General features: G+C 42.6%; 1 protein-coding gene across 1 annotated transcript; it reads left to right on the top strand.

Annotated features, from left to right (window-relative positions):
* The first annotated feature begins 1,746 nt into the window (after positions 1 to 1,746).
* Positions 1,747 to 24,566, top strand: LOC310856341 (uncharacterized protein). The gene is made up of 3 exons (XM_083761716.1): positions 1,747 to 2,123; positions 5,084 to 5,314; positions 24,251 to 24,566. Exons 1-3 carry the CDS (start codon positions 1,896 to 1,898, stop codon positions 24,404 to 24,406), a joined length of 615 nt encoding a protein of 204 aa, XP_083617842.1. The 5' UTR covers positions 1,747 to 1,895; the 3' UTR covers positions 24,407 to 24,566.
* The last annotated feature ends 780 nt before the right edge of the window (positions 24,567 to 25,346 follow it).

Raw genomic sequence — 25,346 nt, 5'->3', positions numbered from 1 at the left:
TATGTTGTTGTTTTCTTTGTTGCCTTCTATAGGTTGTTAATGGTAATATTATGCCAATTATGAAAATTGCTCAACATAAATTATGCAAGTTAGCATCCGGCAGTTATATATGCTGGGGACCTATACTCAACATTTCTAACACAAAACTTTGGTGTACTCGACTGTGACAACATGCCTAGGTTCACAATGGGGCTCTGCCGCTCTATGGGCTGGCAAGTAGACTACCGTATATTACAAATTTACAATTACATCCTACTGAGTTTGAGGTAGGTTGGCAACTGAGATGTTCCAAATAGAAATAGCTATGATTGACACAAACATCAACAGGAGATGGCGCTATTTTCCCACCCGAGGAAGATTAGGCAGTCAGAGAATATTAAATTGTGGCCCGTTGTTTGTTTGATTTAATGATTGATTGATTGAAATATTTATTAACCGTTTGCAGAATTACAGTAGCCTACATTTCAAGCACAACTCAATACAAAGACTGTTAACTGTGAGTGGACGACCCAATAAAGCATTACACTTGTTTACAAGAGGGTCCACCTTGTTCAATTCATCAAAACATTTAGAGACATACAAATAGACACTTCTATATAGCCAAAGAACAGAACAGGAATTCATCATAAAGGAGGTAAAAAGGGAAAAGAAACATAGCCTATACAGTGAGGGAAAAAGGGGGGGGGGGGTATTCCGATTTTACGGGGGCCAGTTTCGAATTGCAGCCGTCCGTTGAGAGCGGTTTTGAAGGAGTCAAGGGATGTCTTAATGACTGTTAGTGTAGTTCCACATTTTGGGGGCATTTAGGAGCGAAAATAATGTAGTCCCTTGTTTGTGCTGAATCTGTGTTGTTGGTCTACAATGTAGGCCCTGCATGGTTTGTTGCACTCCCTCTGGTGTTGTGGGTGTGGACTTCGTTGATTAACTTGGTTGACTGGAAGCTAGGCTGGCCGTCGAAGAACTTAATGAGTGGGCAGTGACTATAAATATTACGTTTCCTGTTCAGCTGTTCTACCAGCCAGTAGCCCTAGAACATGACTGCCATGATAATTATCATGACAGTCATGAAGTAACTGCACCCTGTTTTTGGCGCTCGCTGCATTTACACATTTTCCGTATATATAAACATTCAGATTTCAAATATAAAGTACTCACAATTTGTCCCACGGGTGTTAGTTAGTAGCAGCACCAGCGATTAGAATTGCTGCATCCCGCGTTCTTTAATAAAAAGCATTTTTGTCCGAGCGCCCCGGCTACTTTTTTCAAACGGGGTTCGTTTGGGAAATCCAGAGTTGCACACCGGGAGCGCACTCGCCTATTAGTCTGTATTGGCAGGGCGGTCAGCGTACCTATATCGAACACACCGAGTGCCACCCTCCTCCCGACCGATAGGGGCGCGTAGTTGAAAGCCAATGGCAAAATAACAGCTCGGATAAAAATGCTTTTTATTAAACAACGCGGGATGCAGAAATTCTAATCGCTGGAGCTGCAACTAACTAACACCCGTGGGACAAATTGTGAGTACTTTATATTTGAATTCCGAATGTTTATATATACGGATTCTTTGTAAATGTAGCGATCGCCAAAAACAGGATGCAGTTACTTCATGACTCTCGTATGAATACGAGAGTCATGAACCATGGCTACCCACGGACCAGTGGGCAGTACCCACCCCAAACCTCTCCATTTCCCTGCCTCTGATAGGTTAATATTAATAACGATGAGAGTGGGGGAGAGAAAGAGTTTAGAGAGCGGGGAATTATTTCCAACCCTTCAGCCCGGCCCCCAACTCATAATTTGCATTTAGCTGAGTAGCCTACGCGAAGGGTACGTTTAAATTTGCTGGGAATTGGGAAACAAAGTAAACAGAGGATTGTTTTTTTTAATCAAACTCAATGGATCCCGACGGATACAACAGAAAGGCGGCGACTGCTCCACCCGCAGGATGGAATCACGATGAGAAAGCTGCCTTGACCAACCCAGCCCCTCCACCCTACCAAGACGTACCCGCCGTTGGGTACCCTCAGCCCGGACAGGGGTACCCTCAGCCCGGACTGCAGGGGTACCCTCAGCCCGGACAGGGGTACACTCAACCCGGACAAGGTTACCCACCACAACAGCAGGTAGTCCATCATCAGTCACGCCACAGGCAACCATGACATTGCTTAGGCTATTTATGTTTTATTCTGTAACAAAATATTAACTTATAGTAAGTAGCCTATAAATTGGCTCCAAAAAAGGTTTGTGGGTCCAGCACTGTTAAGTTGTGTCCTATTCTTAACTGGACATTAAAAAACCTGGTCCTCTTGTTCTTCTTAATCACAGTTGACTTAGTACAACTTTATTTTAATTTATATTTTACAAATAGTCTCCAACCCCGCACACACACAACGTGGCACTCAGTTTACACTGCACGCATAAAATTATTGATCTTCATGTGACCACGGCGCTCTGACTGTAGGTGCGCTACCCGTTTAAAATATATCAAAAATAACGGTAGTGGGTCGCACACACCAAGACTTCAGTTTTCACTGTGACTACACACATAGCCTATGACATCAGCCCTGAAACATGACTGTTGTTGAGCGTCATGTGAACCATGGCTAATATGACATAGGCTACTATCTAATCTCAATGATAACCTATATATGCTGTAAAATAGTCTAAGCTATAAGCCACCCTGAAGGACAACTGCGCTTAAAAAACATGCAGTTGAAGTTCCTATATGCCAGCCATGATGATTTAATCTGCCACACTTTAATGGAATGGAATGTAGGCTACCAGACCACATTCATTTCTAGTAGGCTATGTTGTCTTTTAGAGTCTTTTAAAGTAGGCTACTGAACGAAAAATTATAGGCCTATGTGCCTTGGTCTACTACACCAAGACAAATAGCCAAACAGTGAAACATGTGACTTCTCTAATGTAATCTGTATTGTGAAATGTATTTTTGTATTCTCGTGTGGCAATCGAATTGAAAGCACTGCGTATTATAAACTAAATATTAAGAATTTGACAGGGTTTATCTAGTAGTTGTTTTTGTTACCAAAAATACTAAATTACTAAAATCTAAATGTATTCTCTCACTTAACAAAATGGAAAACTTGTCATATCCAGTTTCTCCACATGTATCAGCAAAGTTCGGAAACATTGTATTTTATATCATTTTAATCGTTGATTAGTCACCTTTACAATGAGGTATAACTTGTAAGGATCGGACGTTTGTGAAATGAGCAACACAGCTAAACGTGTGGGTAGTGCCTCCAAGAAATGTGCCAAAATGGCAAGTGGTTGGTATTCACCCTTTGAGTTGCTTAGTGCAGGGATTTTCAACTGATTATGAACCAGGGACCACCACCCTGACTGAGAATCAACTTGGGGACCACTGTTGTGTTGGGAGGGGGGATATGGGCGTGGTGTGGGGGGGGAAATTAACCTTCCATATTAAAATCATGTTGCTATTTAACTTACTGTATCTATGAGCGAGCAGACACATGCAATTAATTATGGGCACATTTCCTTATAATGTTGACTCAACCAGGCAATCCGGTACAGCTAGTTTCTCTTGAGATTCTACCTCCCTTTTCTTTGGAAGGTCTTGACGTCCGACTTCCCAGTAACTGACAACATCGACGCGTCATCATATGTCACCACGTCATTTACTGCATTGTTTCTCAACTTGTGGTCAATACAATAAATCAAAATACAAATCTTCACTTTCCTACATTACTAAATGCATGGTCAGGGACCACATGCAATACCTTCACGGACCACCAGTGGTCCACGGATCACCTGTTGAAAACCCATGGCTTAGTGGATCGTGAAAAGAAAGTGGAAAAAAAAACAACACATATATTTTTACACTTTATTCATTTTACACTCAGTGTTAGGGAACCCAGTAGTGCCTGGAAGATCCTGCTCAAACTATTTCATGTCAAGGACCCCAAAAATTATATGTATTTGGCCTCTGACCCCCATCTCAAAATATGATGTTCTATGTCTTTTGTTTCACCTAGCTGCTTTTGTTATTTTGGCAACACCTGTGTCCCTGGTAGTGGCTTAACTGTTTCGTGTGTGCTTGTGTACACCTACTGTTTGTGACTGTACATATGTAAATATCCTAAACTACCATTTTGAAAAGTAAAGAGAACACTTTGCACTTTTTTCACTCCAATTATTTGCACCTTTATGCTCAACAATCTGGTAAACTATCTTTATATTACAAACTCATCCCTAGACACAAGGGTTTCATAACATCATCCAACGTTGTTCTGTTGGTCACTCTAGAGTCTAGCACGTACAGCTCTAGCACGTTCAGCCAAAGCTGATCCCACAAATTAAATTGGGTTGAGGTCTGGACTCATGGCAGGCCATTCCATCCTCTCCACTCCCACATTTTGGAGGTACTCTGTGATGATCCTGGCTCTGTGGGGGCGCGAGCGTTGTCATCCTGGAGGATGATGTTAGGTCCCAGTCTGGGACTGGGACTCCCAGAATCTGTAAATATGGGATCTCCACTGGCTCCAGAATCTCCAGATATCTCACTGTGACTGCATTGAATTTGAGATTGCCTTCAATGATGACACGTTCTGTCTTGCCTGTGAGAGAGATACTGCCCCATACCATACCGAGCTGTTGTGACTGCGTATGGCTCTTCCAGACACTACTGAGTTCCCTAACACTAGGTGTAAACTTAATAGTAATACCAACCACTTGCCATTTTGGCAAATTCTTTGGAGGCGCTACCCACACATTTAGCTGTGTTTCTCACTCCATGAATGCCCGATCCTTACAAGCTATACCTCGTTGTAAAGGTCAATCAAAGGTTAATCAACGATTAAAATGATATAAAATTCAATACCAAATTGGTATTAAGTGGAGAAATAATGGACCAAAGTTACGTTTCCGAACTTTTGTTGCTGAGTTAGACACTACACTACAAATCACACCATTACCATGCAACTACATTCACAAACATGAATTATTTCCCCATGTGAATTGAATTGAATGTAGACTTTTGACAGATCCACCCACACAACTTAATTAAAACTTGATTAAAACATTTCTGGTCTTTGGTACACAGGGCTATGGAAATCCACCACAGTATGGAGGTGCGCCAGGCCAACCATACCCTGCAATGCCAGGACAGCAGTACCCACCCCAACCAGGTGCCACTGTTACCTTACAGCCCACTGTCTATGTGAGCCGGCCCCCGCTGGCTCACCCAGTCAATGACTACATGGGATACTCCATCTTCACCATGCTCTGCTGCTGCCTGCCTCTCGGCATCGCTGCCCTCATCTACTCCATCTCGGTGAGTTAATGTTACACGTTCACTTTCACCATGCCCCTGACACCCATACAGGCATCTGTCTTCTGTTGCTCTTCTGCTTACCCCGCTAGTCAGGTTTAAGCAGGGTGGGCCTGCTCTATACTGACAATTATATGATGTCACAAAAACCCATAACAGATGTAGGCCTACAATTTATCGACACAGAATGGTATGTACGGTATGGTACAGGATGTAAGCTTGTAGATCTGTTCATTTTAAGCATGCGCACCAGCCCACCACGCAAAGTTATGACGAAGCCTACATCATGAATGCATGTGATGCATGCGACTTCATGCGAGAGAGATTTCCTATTTTCTGTCATAAAATTGTGTGTGCGTGCGTGTGTGTGTGTGTGTGTGCGTGCGTGCACATGTGTGGGAGTGTGTATGTGCGTATACTGACTCTTCATGAAACGTCATTCAGAGTGTGTGTGTGCGTGTGCGCGTGCGGAGAGACCCGATATATTATAGCTCTATGGGAGAGACGAAGAGACAGAGAAATATTTACACTGAAAGGTAATAATAAATGTAACGAATGACTTGTAACAATTATGATATGTACTGTGATGCCCTACGTGACCCACCCGTTTATTGAAAAAACAAACATCATCCTGTCTCGCTCTAGCGCACAGCAGCACATACAGTATAGAGAAAGAGCAAATGGTGACAACTTCAAGACGAATGTCAGAGTAGCTTACATGCAAGCCATTTAAAATGTTAAATAAGCTACACAGGTAGTCCCACATGATTAATTGATTACATCACTATAGCAAAAGACGTGAAACGGAGTCAACTCAATTGGCTGCAGCGGATCTATTCTGACTTGAAGCTCAATACTAACTGACCAGCACAGCCTTTGTTGCACCCCTAGATGTAATGCAGCTTTCGAAGAACGCGGCCCCTGAATGGGGACACAGCTGTTACTGTATCAATTACTTTTTCGATTAATCAAATTACCTTTTCCATGACGGTAACTCTCTCATATCATGTACTGTAAGTCTTAATCAGCAGTTGTTGGCAAAACATTGCTTAAAATGAACACAACAATGACTATGTTGAAAACTTTTCTTAAAATGAACTATTATTTCTTATTATTTTCAACTGTTCTAAATATGATACAGATCATTTTAAAATAAATGTTTCTGTCTAATCTAAACAAAGTCAGATGGGGGCAATGGGGTAAAGTAGAATTCATGAGTTTGTCATTTACCGTATGAGTCATGGCAGTGGAATGGTTGACGGTAAGTAAACATGGCCAAGGAGAAAAGTTTGTAGATTGAAACCGTGCAATGCATCTGTAAGCCTGAGAGTGGAAACATTTCTGACGGCTTTCTAGAACATTGAAGCAAAAATTCCAAAATGTTATAACATAGCTAAAAGTATTTTTCATATCCTCATATCAAAGAGATAGGGGTGTGTGTGTGTGTGTGTGTGATTCCAAAGTTTGCAGGAGTGCTCAGTTTCAAACAAAATGCCGCAAATCATGAACACATCGTGTGATTTCCGTGAATTTGTGCACATTTCCATTAGGCCGAAGAAGAAATGTCACTTGAACATTTTCAACTCAGTCTCATGGTGGCGCTATAACTGGCCGAGTAGTGTTTTTACTTCTAACTGCACGGATCGGTGTAAAACATTGTATGCACACTCCCTAGAGGCCATGGAAAAATCTTTGCCTGGAATCTTTCACATCTGCTCTTTATAGCGCCACTGGGAGGCCGACAAATGTAAAACACATTTTCTAATATTACTCCTTCAGATTCTATCCAAATCTCACGCAAATCGGTACACATGCTCTCTATAGTCATGTGATTGGCTTCTACACTTTTCAGGAGTAGCCCGCTTTGTACCTGTTTTGTACAAATCGCCACAACTCCTCAACACAGTGTCCGATTGCGCTGTGCAAGTGTGCATGCATACTAGGCTGAGGAATGCCACTTGACAGTTTTCAAATCAGCCTCATGGTGGCGCTACAACAGGCCAAGTCGCATATCTCACACACACACACACACACACACACACCCTCGTGGGATCAATAAAGGTAGGCTATGTATCCGTCCATATGGACCACGTGCATGGCCATGCAGTTGTGGGTTTATTGGGATTAAAGAAGGGGGGTCACTCAAAACACAGAACACAGCCATACGAGGCTCCTGTGTTGAGGGTCATCTTTCCTCATCATCAATGTCCAGTCAGGAGGAGACTGTGGTCTTCAACACTGTGAGCTGTAATCTATAAACAGCATTCTGGTACTCACATAGGAGTTCCTTTTCTCCAGGTGGGAGAGGTTATTGCGTATTGTTGTGGCTATGGCGTCATTGGTGGATCTGTTTTTGATATAGTTAAATTAGGGATGCTGGATCTAGATTTTTCACTCTCAATCCAATACTAATCCTAAATCCGATACTGATACCAATCCGATCCAGCACTTAAGTCTCTCTACGCTGTGTATTGCAGCTACTTGCTGGCTATCTGCCTGCCTGCTACGTGCTGGAGTAGACTACTGGAATGGATTGCTTGGATCAGAGAGTCCAATTCGTTCCATATATTGACAAGTAAGACGCGCAAACGCGGGAAGCGAACGCAGCTCGTAAATTGCAATAACAACAATTAGAATAAATTACTTACTTTTTTTTTCTTTTTAGTTAGTCATTTTTTTTAAGTTTTCTACTGTGTGTGTGTGTGTGTGTGCTACAGCTGCGCCCTCTGGTGGCGGGCGGGTGGTGTCACAGCGGGACAGACAGACACACACACAGACAGACAGACACGATCTGCAGGGTCTCATAGTTAGTGCTCAGTGCGTTCGCAATCACTGCGTTCGCAATCACTGCGTTCGCAACTATACATTACATTACAGTACTTCTGTTTTCATGAAAGATGTTGAGGCCAGTCCACACCAATTTCAAAGAAATTGCAGTGCCCTTTGGGGAAATGGAAAGGGGAACTGGTTGTAAGTATTGCAGTTGCAGCTAGTTCGCAATGCATTTCCAATAGAAGTCACATGGTTTGACACAACATTTTTGTTGTATGAGGGGTAGGGGGGCAGTCGAAACACAGCCGAAAGCCGTACAACAAAAATGTTGTGTCAAACCATGTGACTTCCATTGGGAGCTTGCATCAGTAAACAAGTCTTATACATCTAGCATGCATCAATGTTGTATGCTAGATCGAAACACAACAGATTGATGTATAGCTGATGCATGAGACTTGTTTACTGATGCAAGCTCGCAATGCATTTCCAATGGGAGTCACATGGTTTGACACAACATTTTTGTTGTATGAGGGGGAGGGGGGCAGTCGAAACAGTCGAAAGCCGTACAACAAAAATGTTGTGTCAAACCATGTGACTTCCATTGGAAATGCATTGGGAGCTTGCATCAGTAAATAAGTCTCATACATCTAGCATGCATCAATGTTCTATGCTAGATGCGAAGATGTGAGTGAGGCCTTCCCATCAGTCAGAACTGCAGCCTCACTCCCAATCTTCCGCCGTAGTCTGAAAACCCACCTCTTCAGACTCCACCATCCATGGCCCGTAGCACTTGCCCTAGCCTAGCCCTTTAGATAGCACTTTATGTAGACTCAGATAGTAGACTTAGGTTAGCATTTTTATTTTAGACAGACTTATAGCTCGTTACGTAGACAGCACTAGAATTGCATTTAATGTAGTCATAGCACTTTATAGTACACATGTATATTGTATAATATAATATAGTATGTATAGTTGACATAGATACTCCACTGTTACATTCTTAGTTTATACATGATTCATGATAACTACTTTTGATATATGTGATGTATGCCATGCTTTTAGTTTTTGCTTAAATGTATGCCATGCTTTTGTTTTTGCTTAAATGTAAGTCGCTCTGGATCAAGAGCGTCTGCTAAATGCCTAAATTGTAAATTGCCTAAGTGTGAGTGAGGCCTAGGCAAGCGGGCGCCCCCATGATTATATTCTTGAATGCATTTTTGTTTCCTGGTTATAGCTGAGATGGCCAATGAGTTCCACCTGGACTCATTGGCTTCCGCCTGAGCCCTGAGGAGACAAATTATCTGATTTAGGCCGGTAGTCTCTGATTCCATCTGGACCTTTGTTAGATTAACAAGATAGAATCACGCACCCACGCGCACACGCACACACAGAGTTGGCATTGACAAAACTGGAACAAGAAATGTTTGGGGTGTGGTAATCGGCATGGGCAGGTGCAATGTGGATGATAGGTGCAATATGTTTGGGAAGTGCAATAATGTGGAGTTTTATTGTTGAGGTTTGAATGCTAATGTCAGTAAAGAGAGAAGTAGAGAGCTTCTTGTATTTATTATTTATGTATGTTGGTATTGTTCTGTTGATGAATAAATATACCAGTAGGTTAGTCTTTACCAATGCCTCTGTACTGAATTCCAACCGCAAAAACGGGACCCTGGCACAAAATATTTTCAGATGGGCCCAAATATATATATATACATTTCTTGACATGAAAACGTTTAAAAACGACTGTTCTAAATGTTGGAGTAGGATACCAGGCCTGGATTTGGAGCCAAGAACATGTGGGTGGTGTTCTCACTCCCACAGTTTCATTATCTTAATGCTTTGTTGCTTTCTATGACTTGCTTTGAATGACCAACAGTAAACCCTTCCTTTTACATGATATCACGCACGTGTGTGTGTGTGTGTGTGTGTGTGTGTGTGTGTGTGTGTGTGTGTGTGTGTGTGTGTGTGTGTGTGTGTGTGTATGTGTGTGTGTGTGTGTGTGTGTGTGTGTGTCATGAGGGACTAAGCTAGACAAGGGAGAGGGAATGACTCAAACGCGAACGAGAGGAGAGACGAGATGGAGAGGAACCAGCCGAAAAAGTGGACTTCACAGTTCTTGTTTTGTTTAGGGTGTGTGTGTGTGTGTGTGCGTGTAATAAAAAAAAGAGAATATAGAGGAATCTATGTCTACATTTGTACTAAACCTCATATCTGAGTCTTACTTCATGGCCAATAGAACATATTATTATTTGATTCCCTGACCCCAAAAAGAGTACTTCAGAGCGTTAAGCAAAGAAAGTAGGCATTGCATTTCAATTAGATCACAGAAAGTTTAGTTAATGTCTACCTTATAAAATGTACATTAAAATACATAATACCAACCTTTAAATAGTTTCAGACAGCGACAGTGTCAGAGTAGACCTGCATGGCAACATTGTTACCGGTTACCGGATTACTCCCACATAGGATTTCAATTTAGGATTTGTACGTGTTACTGTGTATGAAGTAGAATCTGACAATTTGGGACATAGAACAATAGTAAAGCTGCTCCTCAAACGAGAGGCCTGGAGTTAAATATTGTTTTAATATCATGAATTAATGTGTCTACAGTATATCGGCTCAAGATTCCATTTGTGAATAGAAAGTTTACTTTCTTGTGACCACCGCGCTCTGTCTTATGGTGACATTGTGAGAATGTGGTTGGTTTTCAAAATGTCAAGGTTTCGTTTCTCTAAAATGCTTTCTGTGACCTTGTGTGACCTTTTCTGGGAAATTGAATTAGCATTGTGCGTGCGCACATGTGTTTGTGTGTGTGGTGGGGGGGGGGGGGGGGGGGAGCACATAATAGAGACATGGAAGTGAAGTAGAAGAATCATAAGGCTGTGACTCAAATCGAGGCGGGAAAGGGAATGATGGCAGGAGGGAGACAAAAGAGAAATGTGACGGGGTGAAGAGAAAGAAAGACAGACGGATCAAGAAGAAAGAAGTAGTTGGGTGGTGAGACAGTTGGGTGGTGAGACAGTAAGTGAACACAGCAGACTGGAGAGAGAGCTGCTCTTATTAAAAGGCCCTACAGTTTTATAGAGAGGACTGAATGGAAAGCTGGCAGTTAGTCCACATTGTTATTCTGTTACGTGTCGTGTATGGATCAGGACATTTTAGTTGACGATTAATTGTCATACAAATAACTGCGATTGAACTGGATAGATATGAGGCCAGATATAATATATATAAGATATAAGACAAATAACTTAAAAATACACACAAAAATTAAGATAATCTGTTATATAAAATGTGTTCTACAAGCTCACAGGGCAACGTGTTGTAGATCTCTTCGAACATTTTGTTCAACATGGAAACAAAGACTATGTGGTTGTGGTATATTGGCCGTGGCACATCCTGCTCATGTCCCCATATTGACATTTTAAACAATAAGTCACATGAAAGAGGAGAGCAGCTGTTCTTGTTAACACCCTACCAAAGCTTGATGAGTGGAGCTTCTACATTGATATTCCGTTTAGCAATTCATAAAAACAAAGTGGAGTGTGGATTTTGCATGCTCTCCCCGTGTCTCCTAGGGTAGGTACCCTCACAAAAACATGCAATAATCCTGGTTTCTAAACTGCCTCCCCCTGGTCAGCTGGGGCACCTGATGGAGGGGAAAGGAACTGGTTGGAATAATGTGTTCCTTTCACGTGCTACGTCCTACCGGGGAAACTCCCCCCTGTCAGGTGATAAGAAGCGGTCTGCTCACTCCTCATGCATTGAAGGAAGCATGAGCTCAGTTCGGGGCTCTCCCCAGGTTGGCAGAGGGAGAGTAGCGCCCAGGATTTGTCACTGGATGAAAAAAAAAAAAAAAAAAAGCCTCTGGTTAAGGGACAATGCAGAGCATTGTTGTCATTGTGATGTGTGGAGAGATGAAAATATAGGGAAGAAAGAGAGAAAAGGTCAGGCCTCATGAGGGACTGAGCTAGGCAAGGGAGAGAGAGAATGACTCACGCGAACGAAAGGAGAGAAGGAGACACGAGAGAGAGGAGAAACCAACCAAAAGACTGGACTTCACAGTTGTGTTTTGTTTAGGATTTCCATCAGAATGCAAGGCATTGTGTGTGTGTGTGTGTGTGTGTGTGTGTGTGTGTGTGTGTGTGTGTGTGTGTGTGTGTGTGTGTCAGTGTCACACGCACAGTCGCACACGCACTGCAGCCAAGTTTTTCCTTTGAATCTGCCTTTTCCCCTCTTTCTTCCTCTTCCTACTCTGTCTTCCACTCATTTTCATCCATCTGCCTCCCTGTGTCTTAGCTCTCTGAGTGGGTTGTATACACAGTGTATTACAGTTCTGTCAGCCCATTAAACTGTATGGAACCACTGTGAGGTTCTGCATTACTGGCTGTGAGTGGCCGTTCCTCGGAGGGCTGTGCTGCTTGTTATTGTACAAATACATCACCATTAGCCAATCCAGTCTGCCTTGAGTGATTTGGAGTGGTCTGCATTAGTGTGTGTGTGTGTGTGTGTGTGTGTGTGTGTGTGTGTGTGTGTGTGTGTGTGTGTGTGTGTGTGTGTGTGTGTGTGTGTGTGTGTGTGTGTGTGTGTGTGTGTGTGTGTGTGTGTGTGTGTGTGCGCGCACACATGTGTGGGAGTGTGAAGCAAGAGAGCATTCATTGGGATGGAGTGCAGCTGGAAGGCCCAACTATGAAAAAGAATGTGAGTGATAATGGAAAGAAGGAGACAAACAGAGGGATGGAGAGAGAAATCGTTGAGTTGAAATAGAGAGCTATGGACAAGGTCGGAAAACATTGAGTTGAAATATACAGGCATGGACAGGGAGAGATGTTGAGTTGAAATAAAATGTTGACGGCAATGGCATGCCCAAAATAGGGATGTGTGGTTGAAAGTGGTTTAAGCTGAATTTATACTTGGATCTCTTGCCAATTGCCTGATTTATAGTCGTATAAAATAATAAACAAACAAGCACTATAAACAGTCTTGCGGTTATCTATACTGTAGTACTAAAATGATTAGTTGACCACTTCTCACATATTATGGTAATCTCATTCTGCAAAAATGCAAGCTCTAATCTGTGTGATATCATATACACACATTCACAACAGTGTGTGGGGAAATTAAGCTTCACAACACCACTCAAACCATGCACAGTAAAAGCATTCTTTAAAGCACTTTAACCCTTAACACCCTAGGAATGTTCGCCAAAGATAGCAGCTATACAAGCTCACAATGAGTTGCGTTGCAAAGCTTTGTGATCCTTAAGAGCCTGTAGATTGTCTGTCTATTTTCAGCAAAGCGATATGTGTAGACTAGAGGAAAAAAACAGAGGACCAAGTAGGCAAGTACCGACTCCGAGCAGTGGCCTGGTTGAAGTCGTTAATTTATGTAAAGATGTACCTGCAAGGGTCAGTTGCAGTGTCCCTTTAGTAAATTTTGTGCAAACTTTTACGTGGATGAGGCCCCAAGATGATACAAGACTCACAAACTATAGCCTAGATTCGGGCTATTAAACGGCTACTGCAGCTTTAAAAAGAAAAAATCATACAAAGACCACTTTCAAGAGGCAGCCATGTCTGAAATAAGCGGTGTTTACGCCCATTTAGCTTATATAAACGACAACAGACACGTGCACATGACCCCAGGATACATAAAGACAGTCACACACTGTGTGTGTGCGTGCGTGCGTGCGTGCGTGCGTGCGTGCGTGCGTGCGTGCGTGCGTGCGTGCGTGCGTGCGTGCGCACACACACGTGCATCTGTGTGCATACATGTGTTCAAGTATACAAACGGCACTACCGTATATAGGTCTGCTGGACCTATGTTAACCACAGCACATGTAGGTAACATTTCATGAAATGGAATTCCCCCACATCCTAAAGCCATTGCCACTGCTGTCCTAGTTGGCCAATAAAACATCTGAAAGCTGAACTTATGGAATAGAGTGGAGAGGGTGTCAGAGAACTAACTTACAGACATGCAGGCACAGAAAGCATACAGGTGAACAGGCGCGCACACACACACACACACACACACACACACACACACACACACACACACACACACACACACACACACACACACACACACACACACACTTTCTTTACCACATCCGCCCCTGGCCCACAGGTTGAGAATTGCTGAGCTATTGATCTTCTAGCAGTTTAGTTACAGTACATTTGGTAAGATACGGAGGTGAAACTATGTCTGAGGTCAATATTTCTAGCGCTAGGCTATGAAACATAATAGGGAATTTCCTGTGTGAATTTCCACTGATAACTTTGCTTAACCGTTTCTGTGGTATGTGGTATCTTTGCAAAGCTTTGTGATCCTTAAGAGCCTGTAGATTGTCTGTCTATTTTCAGCAAAGCGATATGTGTAGACTAGAGGAAAAAAACAGAGGACCAAGTAGGCAAGTACCGACTCCGAGCAGTGGCCCGATTTAAGTCGTTAATTTATGTAAAAATGTACCTGCAAGGGTCAGTTGCAGTGTCCCTTTAGCAAGTGGGTAAATTTTGTGCAACCTTTTACGTGGATGAGGCCTCAAGTTGATACAAGACTCACAGAAACTAGCCTAGATTCGGGCTATTAAACGGCTACTGCAGCTTTGAAAACAAAATCACACAAAGACCACTTTCAAGAGGCAGCCATGTCTGAAATAAGCTGTGGTTACGCCCATTTAGCTTATATAAACGACAACGGACACATGACCCCAGGATACATAAAGTGTGTGTGTGTGTGTGTGTGTGTGTGTGTGTGTGTGTGTGTGTGTGTGTGTGTGTGTGTGTGTGTGTGTGTGTGTTCAAGTATACAAACAGCTACTATATTGGTCTGCTGGACCTATGTTAACCACAGCACATGTAGGCCTACTGTAGGTAACATTTCATGAAATGGAATCCCCCCACATCCTACTGCTATTGCCACTGCTGTCCATCTGAAAGCTGAACTTATGGAATAGAGTGGAGAGGGTGTCAGAGAACTAACTTACAGACATGCAGGCAAGTGTAAGTGGAGTCGCGCGCAGGCACAGAAAGCATACAGGTGAACAGCCACACACACACTTTCTTTACCACATCCGCCCCTGGCCCACAGGTTGAGAATTGCTGAGCTATTGATCTTCTAGCAGTTCAGTATCTTACCAGTAGGCCTACAGTACTGTTGGTAAGATACGGAGGTGAAACTATGTCTGAGGTCAATATTTATATATAAAACATATAGGGCATTTCCTGTGTGAATTTCCACTGATAACTTTGCTTAACCGTTTCTGTGGTATGGAAAGTATCTTTGCGTGTCTTGAGGGTACTGGGTTTGATGAGGTCAGATCAACATATGGAATGTCAGGACAGGTCAGCTCCATATATGGAGATCTACAGCGGGGGCAGTGTCTTGAGTCTACAGGGTTTGATGAGGGCCTATAGGGCCGGGCATTAATTTGTGGGCCTGTTGAGAACTAATAGCTTTGGGGCGGGCCCGTCTAGAATTTTAATGGACATGTATCAATCAAAAGGGGGACATCGAAGAGGAAAGACAGGTGGGGATGAATCAACATATGGAATGCCAGAACATGTCAGCTCCATATATGGAGATCTAAGGATTTTGAGGTCAGATGTAAAGTTGCTGGCTCCATATATGCAGAATTGTAGATCTAGGTGATGATCCAGTCTTCTCCATGTATGGCTATCCATGGTTTGATGAGGTCAGTGTTGTGATCCTCATATGGAGATGGCCATATATGGAGCGTGAAGTGTCATGAGGCGTAGCGGACTGACAGTGGCGTGACACACGGATCGGCAATAACATTTTTTGTTGTCTGTTTTAACGACACCCCTTGTATGTCTGTTGCTTGCAGAGTTAGTTCAGTCAGATATACTCGTGGGGGTTCATGCCGTGCTCAAGGGCGCATTCATATACTCAAGGGGTTAATATGCTGCATTGCTATGTGGGTGTATTCAGTGTGTGCTAGGCCCACATGTCATTCGCTGATGTGGCCATCAGCTGACCAATTGGGCGGGCTACTTAAGCTCACTACTAGTCTGCATGCTCTTACTGCCTTCCTTCTGCTTATGGTTCCTGGTGGTTGTTATGTGATGATTGCCCCCACCACCACCCCAGCACCACTGGTGGGCTCTGTTATTTATGGTCCCCATGGGGGGTTCTATTGTATATCTATCTCCCTGCTCTTAATGTTTAACGAGGGAGAAAGAGGGAGAACTAGAAAAAGTGCCCTTCTGGGCACAGGTCTCCACCAGGATTTCTTCCTCAGCCTAGTGGGAATATGCGTGCACAGTTTCATCGCAATCGGACGCTGTGTTGAGGAGTTGTGGCGATTTGTACAAAGCGGGCTACTCCTGAAAACTGTAGGAGCCAATCGTGGCCAATCAGGATGGAATATGAGAAATCAAACAAACCTGCCTTGATCACATGACTATGGAGATCATGTGTACCGATTTGCGTGAAATTTGGATAAAATCTGAAGGAGTAATAATAGAAAATGTGTTTTACATATGTCGGCCTCCTGGTGGCGCTATAAAGAGCAGATGTGAAAAATTCCAGGCAAAGGTTTTTCCTTGGCCTCTAGGGAGTTGGCATACAAAGTTATCCACAGATCCGTGCAGTTAGAGGTAAAAACACTTTTCGGCCAGTTATAGCGCCACCTTGAGGCTGAGTTGAAATTGTTCATGTGGCATTTCGTCCTCGGCCTAGTGGGAATGTGCGTGCACAATTTCAGGGAAATCACGCGATGTGTACTGTTCATGATTTGCAGCATTTTGTTTGAAACTGAGCACTCCTGTGAACTTTGGAAGCCAATCTTAACCAATCAGGATGGAGTCTGAGAAATCTGAAAGACCGGTTTCGTTGAATGGCTCTAGAGAGACTGTGTACCAATTTGTGTGATGTTTGGACAAAATCTGTAGGTGTACTGTGCAAAAACTTGTTTTGCACCTGGTGGCGCTATAACAGGCCGTTCTGGAAAGTTTGGGGCAGAGGTTCATCGTTGGCATCCAGGGAGTGTGTGCGCAAAATTTGGCATCGACTGGGTTAACGGTGGCCGAGATTAGCTGCTCACGGACACACGGACGGACGGACGGACGGACGGACACACGGACACACACACGGACGGACGGAGTGCAAAACATACTCTCCCCACATGCCTTCGGCCTGGTGGAGACAAAAATGTAGCAGAGCCGAACGCCAAGATAAAATATTATATGCACACGGTATTCTCATTCTATAATAAATATTGGTTAAATCTATTTGTGAGTTGTCTGACTGAAATACATTTATTATAAATTTGTGGGTGCATCATTTATTTTACCCCCGACGCTAGTAAATAAAATTAGGTTCAATAGCAACAACAAATTTATGTGGAATGTTTAATGTGAAAATTCCATTCAAAGATTATATGTATAACCTTTTTTTATTGAAAAACTTAGTCAGTAGGACTTTAGACTAAAATCCTACTGTCTAATTTTTTTTTTTATAATATTTTATTTGGAAAAAGCTGTACAGTATAGACAGCATTTCTATTTTCTATGTATACATAGGACACAAGTGCAATTCCCAGGATATTCTTCTTTTCACCCCTCTTCCCTCCCTCCCCCTCAACCCCCCTCCAAGTGGCTCCATCTCCAATGTCTCTGTATAATCCTTGCTTTCTTCAGATGGATTACATATGGCATCAAGTCAACACTTAACAGGGGCAACAGGGCAATATCGCTTCAGAGTGTACATTTCAGAGGGGGAAAAAGAAGAAAGAGTGGGCAGAACAAGAAAAAGACAAAGACAAAAAAAAAAAACAACCAAGAAACTAAAGTATTTACATTATTGCTGAGGGGAACAAAAACAAAACGGCTTTGGACTTCGACCATTGAGAAGAGGAAGGATGTCTTTAAACATTTTCTACAAAGATCATCAAGCAGGCAATTAGGACCAGTGAGATCACACAAAGTCTGCTCTCAGAGGGGCAATGTGTTAGGATTTTAGATATATTTTAGACAAATATTAAATAGCAGAAGCAGTTTTGAATAATTATTGGTGAACATGATGTTTTAGAGTAAGGTGCAGCTCTGTAGTAGGACTCGAAGCAAGGCCTGATTTTTGGAGCAGGAAACGACCGTACAGGAACGAGGACAGCTGCTGGCAATCAGCACGGGTTTACAATGGCAGACAGCGCCTTCTCACGCCAGCTATGGTGCAGAAAAACAAGCTCAAGCTTGTTTTAATAGGAGAGCCATGTTTGTGGGGGTGGAGGGCTGATTAGATTAAAACCACAGGCTAGTTTGTAGTTAAAGTCGCAGAGCACCGTTATTCAATTTCTAGTTTCTCAGGAGATAGGATCCTGAATGAAATATTGTATTTAAAAAGTAAATACTGGAACACAATTGGCCGTGTTCACGGGTGGGAAGCTGAATGGGGAGGGCTCATCTTTGTCGCTGCATTGATGATCCCCACAAGTGGTCAGGGCGCCTGTTCAGGGGAGGGAGGAGGTGGGGGGATAGCGTGTTTGTTTACGTTTGTTTACCTCAGTCACTGATACTAAAATCTGATCTTTTATTTTTAATTTTTCTATGAATCTGTGACTTGACACCCTATAACGAAGTGGTCCTCCGTTACTTATATTTGGCACATTTATGCTTATTTTGCACACATATTGTACCAGTGTTTGATTGAAGTATTTATATTTGCACAGCATATGTACTTTAGTCAGTTGTATGTGCACACAAAGGAAAAGTCATGAGTTGAACTGGTTTATTGAAAGTATTATGAACATGGGAGTTGTTTCCTATCCGGCAGGATGACCACTCAGCATTGGACAGTACCACTTGGGGAAACAGAGGGAATTGGTCATGATGGGCAAGTGCAATACAGTTAAGAATGCAATAGGTGTCAGGGCAATATGTACATTATGTAATATGAGACTGCATGTGTTATGGGTAATTGAATACTTACTGCTTCTGTAAGTTCCAGTGTGTTTGGGCAAAAGAGTCCCCAGGCTACCAGAGCACCATATATTGGTCTGGACTGGACCACAGTGAAATGGCCAGGGGGTGTTTGAGTTATGCATTGGAGCTGCTAATGATAATGGGATATGTGGTTTATCTTGCAATAGTGGGCATAATTGATATTTACTTACCGATGTAGTGATATAGATTTATAGGCTCATGTGATGTGGATTATGTGGGGTTCAGAAGTGTTGCATGTTTGACCGGTAATATGGTAGAGTCTGCACTGATTGTTTCAGCTGCCTATAAAACGCTGCCAGGAAGCACACACCCACTCAGTGTTAGATCAGTGAGAGGGCACACCAACATGCCCTATTTGTTTGCTGCATGTGTCATGCCATTTCCCATGCTGTAACCCTCTTTTTGGGAATAAACCACCGTGTGGCTGCATTTTACCTCCTGACTCTGTGCTCATTTCCAGCGGCTTATCGGACCAACACCACACACCCATACTGTTATAAAAGAAAAAGATTTTGAAAAGAAAAAGTAAATACTGTAGTACCACTCATGAGCAAATGTTCGGTTGAACCCTGTGAAAGGGAGAGCCCAGGTGAACATACTATTACTATGTCTATAATATATGTTTTTGGATTACCCGTTGTCTATGCCCAGAGGAAGGGGGAGTGGGAGATTGAGAAGGGGAGGAGACAGAGAGGGAGATTGAGAGGTGGAGGCCTGGAGGGAGCCCTTTTACCCACGCAATAACCCCGGCCATATCCACTTGCCCAAATGTGCTTAAATCATCACATTTGTGATGACGGCTATCACCGTTTTTAGGCCAAGGAGTGTTTTTCGTGCACAACTAATGCTTGGAATGGATTCAGAATCATGAAAACACCCTAGTTTTAACATGACACGTGTTGAAGTATGATGAAATTTTGCCTTATAGCCTATTGGTTGTCTATGGTGGGCTATACACAAATGGCCATAACTTTTTTTCACGATGTTTCCGGCAGAGCAGACCTCTCATTCTGTGAATAGAAAAAAGTAAACGCAAATCAAAAGTATGTCATGACATCACAGATTAATCCTTAACCGTTGAGTTGGAGACCAACACTTTATTATTCTTCTAGAGTAACCTTTTTTTGATTCGCTACTCCTCCCACAGTTTTGTCGGTGTGCTTGCTCATTGCTAAGAGAAATGTTGTATAGTTTAATTGATATTAATTTATTCGTGCATTAGTTTTTCCCATTAACAGGAATGGGAAAATGTGGAAACTCACATTCAAGTATTGGGCTATGGTCTTATGCTATAGTTACAAAGCTTGGAAGGGAGGTTCATAATAATTACAAAAATGAATTAACTTATAATTATATCGGTCGGCCTCATGGTGGCGCTATAACAGCCCACTGTACGTTTTGGCTTATAACTCTTGAACCGTAGGTCGTAAAAACAAAATTAATTTTCCCTGGATTTCTTGGGTCATGACGCATACAGGTCACGCCCATTTCCGTCAGGATAGATTTTCACACTTTTTGCTCCTCCTCCTACAGATTTTGTCCAAATCTCAAAAGATTCGGTACACATGATCTCTGGACCTATACGATTAAGACACCACAGGCAGAATTTTGGTAGTGCATATCGTTCGGCCATACTCGTCGTCCGAAGTTAGTGGGAGGGGCCTAATTGACGACAAATGCCATAAATCACGAACGGAATGTCCAATCCATCCCAAAAATCACATGTCGCGGGTGGTTCAATCAACCAAGAGTCAAAAGCAATTCCATTTTCATCCATAGGGGGCGCCGCAAATGCAAAAACTTTGTTGCAGATTTTTCTTTTGGGGGGGATAAATCCCCACCAAATTACTTACACATGATCACAGGGGTGACGTGACATTCTAATTGGCTAGCAAAATTTGTGGGTGGGGCCTATATAAGCGATTGCAGCAAACACTTTGCAATTTTTCAAACTTGTGACTTTTCTAGTTATTTTTGTTTTACCTGAAATGACCACCATGTCAAACAAAAAAGCCTACTTATATTACCTACTGTATTTCATATTGAGTAACATATTACTATCTCTCTTATCTCTCTTACCTGCGGCTGCCAACAATTTTGTATTATTGTTGTCTGTCACTTGCAGGTTATGACTATTGTTTCTCACTACAGAACAGTGTGTTACATATATTGTCCTGTGACCCTCCAATTAAATTCAGTATCTCACTACTTCAAACTACTTCAGACAGTTGTAGTCTGTGGACATTTGGCGACAGTGTCACAGCACATTGCATTCTTGACACCGTTTTTCTCCTTGATCACCACACTCTTTGTTTCTTCTTTAAACCCTCCACTCAGGTAAATATGGGTTGTACCAAGAGCAGACTTAAGTTTCTCATTTTCACACCATTCCTCACAGAGGCAACTTAGAAGGTTTGCTTTCTTGGCAGAGACAGCAAAAAACTCTTGAGGATCGGGAGCTGTGTATTGTGCAGAGACTTCATATACTTTTGCAGGTTTTGATCGGACATATCTGTCTTCTTGCTCAGTCTTAAGACTGGGTCCACTGTAACGGTCACAGTCACTGCACTCGTGGTTGCCTATGAAGTTAGGAAGGTCCAGTTCTCCGCCACTGCATGGCAATGATCTGGGTCATGCGCAGGAGGGCAGTTACTTCATTGCTTTTGCCAGGTGCTGAGGTTTTCCCCTTTGACTTTTTGGATTTTGTGTTTTGAGTGTGGAAAGTGTTAAGCTTCACTATGCTTGTCTTCTTCTACATAGTGCCTTCAGACCCAGTTCTTTCACACCAATCAGGTCGACTGCGGAATCAGCACACTGTCTGGTTGATATGTTGATCAAGGATGATGTGTTCACTGTAAATGGGTTGGTCTCCAATGCTGCCATGACCTTGACTACCATCTCTGCATCCCATCTCATTGGTCAGAGTCCAATTCTGCCGTGTGAGTGTGCTACGGTCTTATTGTTTGCTGTGTAAATATGCACAATAAGGGTCCAGACACACCCAATAATAAAAATAGGTATTCCATTGAGTCTCTCATGGTCAGAAACCATGAAATAGACACCAAGTTTGCATTTCTAGCTTATCTGGTTCAGAAGTTGGAGCCAAAACCTATTTTTTTGGTGCTAATAATGTGGCGGCCATATTGTGGTGGCCATATTGGATTAATGGAAACTTGCAATACAAAAAATGTTCGTATTCATATCATTGATCAACCTGAGAAGTTCGTGGAAATATCTCTCCGTTTAAAATTTTGCCCTATTCACCCCCCATTATAACTATAGGGGCTAATATTGGGGGCGGCCTAATTGGACTTTCGCAAAAACATTAAAAAAGTTGTCCATATTTGTTGTCCTTATTTCTTTTTTCAAGATTTTTTCAAGGGTTTTTTGCCTTTAATTGATGCATGACAGTTGAAGGAAACGGGGAGAGACATGGGGGAAAGACACGCAGCAAAGGTCGTCGGGATTCGAACCTGCAACACGCTGTCAGGCTGGATGACCAGCCTAGGTGCCTGGACCGCTAGGCCGACCCAGGCCATTTAGGCTTATTTCTGAAGTGTAGTTGCTCATTTGGGCTTGCTTTCAAGATTCTTTTTGAAAATAGCTGATGTAATAGGGCTTAAGTGGTGAAACTGGTCGCTTCTTTTGAGCTTCTGTTCATAGTCAAGACAAGTCAAAACAAAACACTTTTCACCAGCCCACAAGGGCTAGTAACGGCAGGCTACCCTGTCGTGACCCGACCTTACACATAGGGTCTAATTTAGTTTTGTATTTTATTTAATGCATAAGTTAAAGTGAACTCATTGGTGTCTGTAGTGAAACTAGTCACTTCTGCACTCTCCACATATGCAGCCAGGAAACCTTGCAGGTCTTTATGAATCTGCGGGATGGCTGTCTCAGTCATGTACTCCAGCTCGGCATAACGTAGCAAGGCTCTAGGTGCTTTTAAACCCAACATTATTCACCACTGACAGTGGCTGGTCGTCTAGCACAATAAACTGGGCAATGTGCTCTGTTATTGCTTTTACCAATGCTGCTGTGTGAGGGAGCCAACGTGTTGTCGGTTTTTATTTGATGTAGCTTTTAAATATTCCTCATGTAGCAGTGGGTGATGTTTTTTAAGATGATTATGAGTTTGTCTTGTTGTTGTTATACTGACCAGACTGTTTGCCACCGCGTGGAACGTCTTTATTGCAAGTTTTGCACTAGGCTGTTGTGGCCTTTTCGTTTTCTAATATATAATACTCCCATACGGCTGATATTGCTCCAATATCCGATCGCGGCATCTCTAATGCATGAAGGTACAGTATACTTTCTTTTTTTAACTTTAATTATTTTATTGCCATCTACGCTTATAAACGTAGCTAGGCTATTGGGACCTATTCACAGTATGCCAGCTACGCGTATAAGCGTAGACAACCGTTTAATCCATATATGAACGCGCCGTCCGTCTGTTTACCTTTTAGCATTGCTCCGGCTAGTATAGACCTCCGTCCCCATTAGCGATGCGATTTTTAAATCCAGCTCCGTTGAGCCTCCATTATAACCCGATTTTCAAAGCGCCATATCTCCAAAGGTTCGAGAGCTGTCCATCATCCATGGTGTTAACACTGTTGCTGTGCGGTTTTGGTTGTTCAGACTAACTAGCTAGTTGTCGTTGTTGTTGTTGTTTGTTTGCTTGTACAACCCTTGCAATTCTGTACCTGGCTTTGTTGTGTACCTGGAGGTTTATGGCACACCTACTAACCTACCTAATGATGCGGAAACCATATCGTGGATAGCAACGGTTGCTAAGCTAGAAATTTCCGATCACTATTGGCGGGCGGGGTTTACTGTAGCAATCTGTCTGAACAAGAATGGCTTCAAATCTTACTTTGGCTCACAATCTCAGAGGTACAGTATAGCCAATCAAAGTTCATGGGCATGATGGGCACTTTATATTGTGGTAGTTGCTTACAGTGCTATCATGCTGGGGAGGACAACTTGCATGGTCGGCATCACATTCGAAAGAAATGCTTACTCTCTCTTTCCCTGTTCCTCTCCTCCCTCTACCTCCTTCCCATCTCTACCTCCTTCCCATTCGTTTCTTTCCTTCCTTGTTTCTGTCCTTCCTGATCCATTTCTCTTCTTGTTTCTCCTCCCTGCCTTATCCCACCCCACTCTCACCTGCCCTTGACTCCATCCATCCCTCCCCCTCCCTCAGGCCCGTGAAGCCAACCTGTCAGGAGACCAGCAAGTGGCGGAGCGCACCAGCAGGACTGCCAGAACGCTGAACCATGTGTCGCTGGGAGTCGGCATCACTGTCTTCATCCTGACCATCATCTACATGGTCGTTGTCGTTGGATCTGCCTTCCACTGAAAAACCCCTCCTGTGTGTATCCCACAATCCCCATCCCCACCTCACCACTGGCTTACCAACCCCTGGAATTGACCAAAATATTATTTACATGGCAACCATTTTGCTCTTGCTTCATACGCCATGTGAATATGGGAATGGTAAGAATTTCATATTGTCAGAATGATATTCACTTTTATTCACTCTGTAGCACTTTGAGATTCTTGCGAATATAAAGTGCGTTATAAATAAAATCCATTATTATTATTATTATCTGAAGAAAGAATCCACCAATTGATGAACCAATTAAGCCCTATTGTATTTGTATACTTATTTTTTTTCACGCTGCAATGGGTTGTGACCTTGTTGATTTGCAATTTTGACTATTTGGGGGAAATAAAACAAATAGCCTCTAATGACACCAAAAAGGGAAAGTGGTTTATTGTTTATTAAAGGGACACTTCACCCTTTTTGCTAAAAAATATATGTTAATGACGTTTAGAAGTTTTAGACCACTTTCCTGTGGGTCTTTGTGTGTAATATGTGGTTTTAGATATTTTTGATTTTAGCAGTGAGCCCGCAGTGTCTGATGTCATGGACACTGGGATCACTTACTTCCTGGACTATAATTCCCATAATGCTTTGGCGCACTGCTGCTCCTTGTTGATAGGGAGAGGGCTGTCTTACTGAGACAACGCCTATATCTCCATGCTGCAGCGGTTTGCGCAAAGACCTGTTTAATGCAATGTATTTGTGCGTGTTAGTATTTTTTGTTGAATTAATCATTTTATTATTATATTATTACTATTATTATATTTCCACAATCGGATACACAGTCATACACCGGCTACTTTTTAATGTTTTGATAATTTGCGCGACAGATGTATGCATATGTCTGTATAGAGTTTCATGTGACGAGCTTAAACTAGTGCATTTAAGAAGAAGATGATCAGGTAATATAATT

This window comes from Protomyctophum parallelum, assembly GCF_964188405.1.
Source record: "Protomyctophum parallelum genome assembly, chromosome: 3".
Lineage (NCBI taxonomy): Eukaryota > Metazoa > Chordata > Actinopteri > Myctophiformes > Myctophidae > Protomyctophum > Protomyctophum parallelum.
The sequence above is the reverse complement of the archived record's forward strand: the minus strand, read 5'-3'. Positions and strand labels throughout refer to the sequence as shown.